Source organism: Etheostoma spectabile, chromosome 7, assembly GCF_008692095.1.
Source record: "Etheostoma spectabile isolate EspeVRDwgs_2016 chromosome 7, UIUC_Espe_1.0, whole genome shotgun sequence".
NCBI classification, from domain to species: domain Eukaryota; kingdom Metazoa; phylum Chordata; class Actinopteri; order Perciformes; family Percidae; genus Etheostoma; species Etheostoma spectabile.
In genome coordinates, this window is record NC_045739.1 from 1,062,254 (window position 1) to 1,064,597 (window position 2,344).

A 2,344-nucleotide genomic window follows, 5' to 3' on the forward strand; every position below is an offset into this window, starting at 1 on the left:
ACTCGGACTGGGCGGGGCCTACACCGGAAGTGGTCAGATTTAACCCGGAAGTGGGTCGAGTTGTCTTGAAATGTGCGGGGCTTTAACCGGTATGCTATTTTAAGCATGCAATTGACATGGGTTGATCAGAAATTGTTATATTTATTGCTGATTAGAAAACTATTTACATGACAGCATCAAGCTTCAGAGCAATGGTGTTGTCATGGTAACAAACAAACTGTAAAAAGAACAAGTTTTGCAACAATGAATGCAACACATGCGGTTGCAATTATGAAGTAAAGTGTAATGAACAAGAGTTGTCATACTCAATATAACTTTCTTTTTTTAACTTTTAATTTTTTTATGATCGGTGTGATATTTTTAAAGTAAAGTAAAGTAAAAATAAAAAATAACTCAAACAGAGTTATTTTTTATTTTTACTTATTTCCACACCAGGTATGTGTTAGTGTTTGTGTGTGTGTGTGTGTGTGTGTGTGTGATTGTGAGTAAGAGAGAGACACAGAGAGAGAGAGAGGGCGGGGGCAGATGCTGTCTCTCAGATCAGCATTGACTTTAATGAAGCCAGCTGACGGTTAAAAAAAAAAAAAAAAAAAATCTCATGTGGAAAAGTATAAACTAAATTACAGTAAGTCACATGTTGATTTGATCTTGGAAATCATTCACAGCCATACTTACTTCCCAGCATTATACACTTCAGCGGTGTCGAACAGATTGATCCCATTCTCATATGCCAAAGTCATCAGCTCCTCTGCAACCTTCAACCGCAAAATTTGAAATTATGTTTTTTTTGCTGGCAAGTTGAAGAGGTTCTTCAGAAAACGAGCAGTTGCATCAAGAATGCTTTACTATATAACTTATAAAACAGGATTATCAGGATTTTTGTTCAGCTGTGGTTAGGATTTGAACATTTGTGGTGGAACACTAGTAGCTACATTGCAGGTCAGCAACATTGATGAACAATTGTGTAGATATTATGGGTCCTCAGCTCCAACTCTCTCGCTAATGAATACATTATGCTGAAACAGCTGGAAAATGTCAACAGTAACGTAAGTTGGAAGCTTGTACCAAGTTAAATCTTAAACGCATTGCAGACATGGTTGACCATCCATCTGTAAGCAAATGGGTGATAAAGGTGTCAAAGCTGGTGTCAAAGAAAGTTGGACAGAGCCCGGGCTTCTTAATCAGAGATCACTATTATTAAATGGCTCTGTGAACCCAAGCTTTCTTGCTCAGGCTCTATTTGCATAACCATCAAAGGGAGTGTTTAGAATGTCATTCAAACCGAAAGGTCAGATTGCAAGCCGCCTACTTCTTGCCTATGAAGATGAAAATATATTATAAAAATAACACTGTTGCTGCAAATATAAACTCACAATTTGATACTTATTTTATTACTCATATTTTACCACTCAATGCTGACCATTTATTTCTAATACAGTTGCTCACTTGATGCAACAGATTTAAATATTTTACTCAAGAACTGCATTTAGGTCTGACACTAATAATGAAGAATAAATCAGCTCAATTTTTAAAATATCAAATTGGGCTAGATCCTTTATGCAGGAAAGTCTGAAGATGCACTGGAGTAATTTTGATGTATACTGAGGAAAAGGAGGGAGGAGGAGTAGGGTTTATTTGTTACAATTAATGTTACAATTTATGAGAAACAGAGTGACGGACTTCTTAATTCCAGCAAGGTTGAATTATATGAACTTTTCACCTACATTTTGGTGAAAGTTGAATGAATGATTTGGTTTAAATTTTCAAAGTTTTCAAGTTGGACTGTAAAAGTAAATCGTGTTTGTTTCCAGGTTATTATCAATATATTACAATAATATTTGTACCAGATTACTCCCTTTGTTTGGGCAATCAATGCCAATTTGTACCATATAAGTTCCATAAAATAACTTTGAAAAACATGAATATTTACTCATTAAATAAGTCGAAACTGGATTGTAAAAGTAAGCCTTGTTTGTTCCCAGGTTCTAACCAGGGTATCACCATTACACTTGTAATAGATTAGTTCCTTTGTTTATGTAGTTAACCCCAACGATTACCATATAGGTTCCACAATATAATTATGAAAAACATGAATATTTACACATGATATAAGTAGAAACTGGACTGTAAAAGGGTGTTGTTTGTTTCCAGTTTATAACCAGGGTCTTACCATTAACTTAACTTGAAATAGATGAGTTGGTAGCACTTCACATTGTGCTTCTGGTAGTTTCTGTGGAATAAACTTGAAGAAGATTGCGCCGCTGAAGGGGGCAGCCTGTTGTAGCAGCTCTTGCTCACTTTTTCTTTTTAACTTTTTGTAAGTATGATTTTACTATGTACACGA

General features: G+C 35.4%; 1 protein-coding gene across 1 annotated transcript in view; it reads right to left on the reverse strand.

Moving 5' to 3' along the window:
- LOC116692130 (voltage-gated potassium channel subunit beta-2) overlaps window positions 1–2,344 on the reverse strand; it is a 60,348-nt gene that overhangs the window by 34,442 nt on the left and 23,562 nt on the right. Inside the window, exon 5 of the mRNA XM_032520148.1 lies at window positions 676–755. Within this exon, the coding sequence (XP_032376039.1) occupies window positions 676–755 (80 nt within the window). The remainder of the gene's footprint in view (window positions 1–675; window positions 756–2,344) is intronic.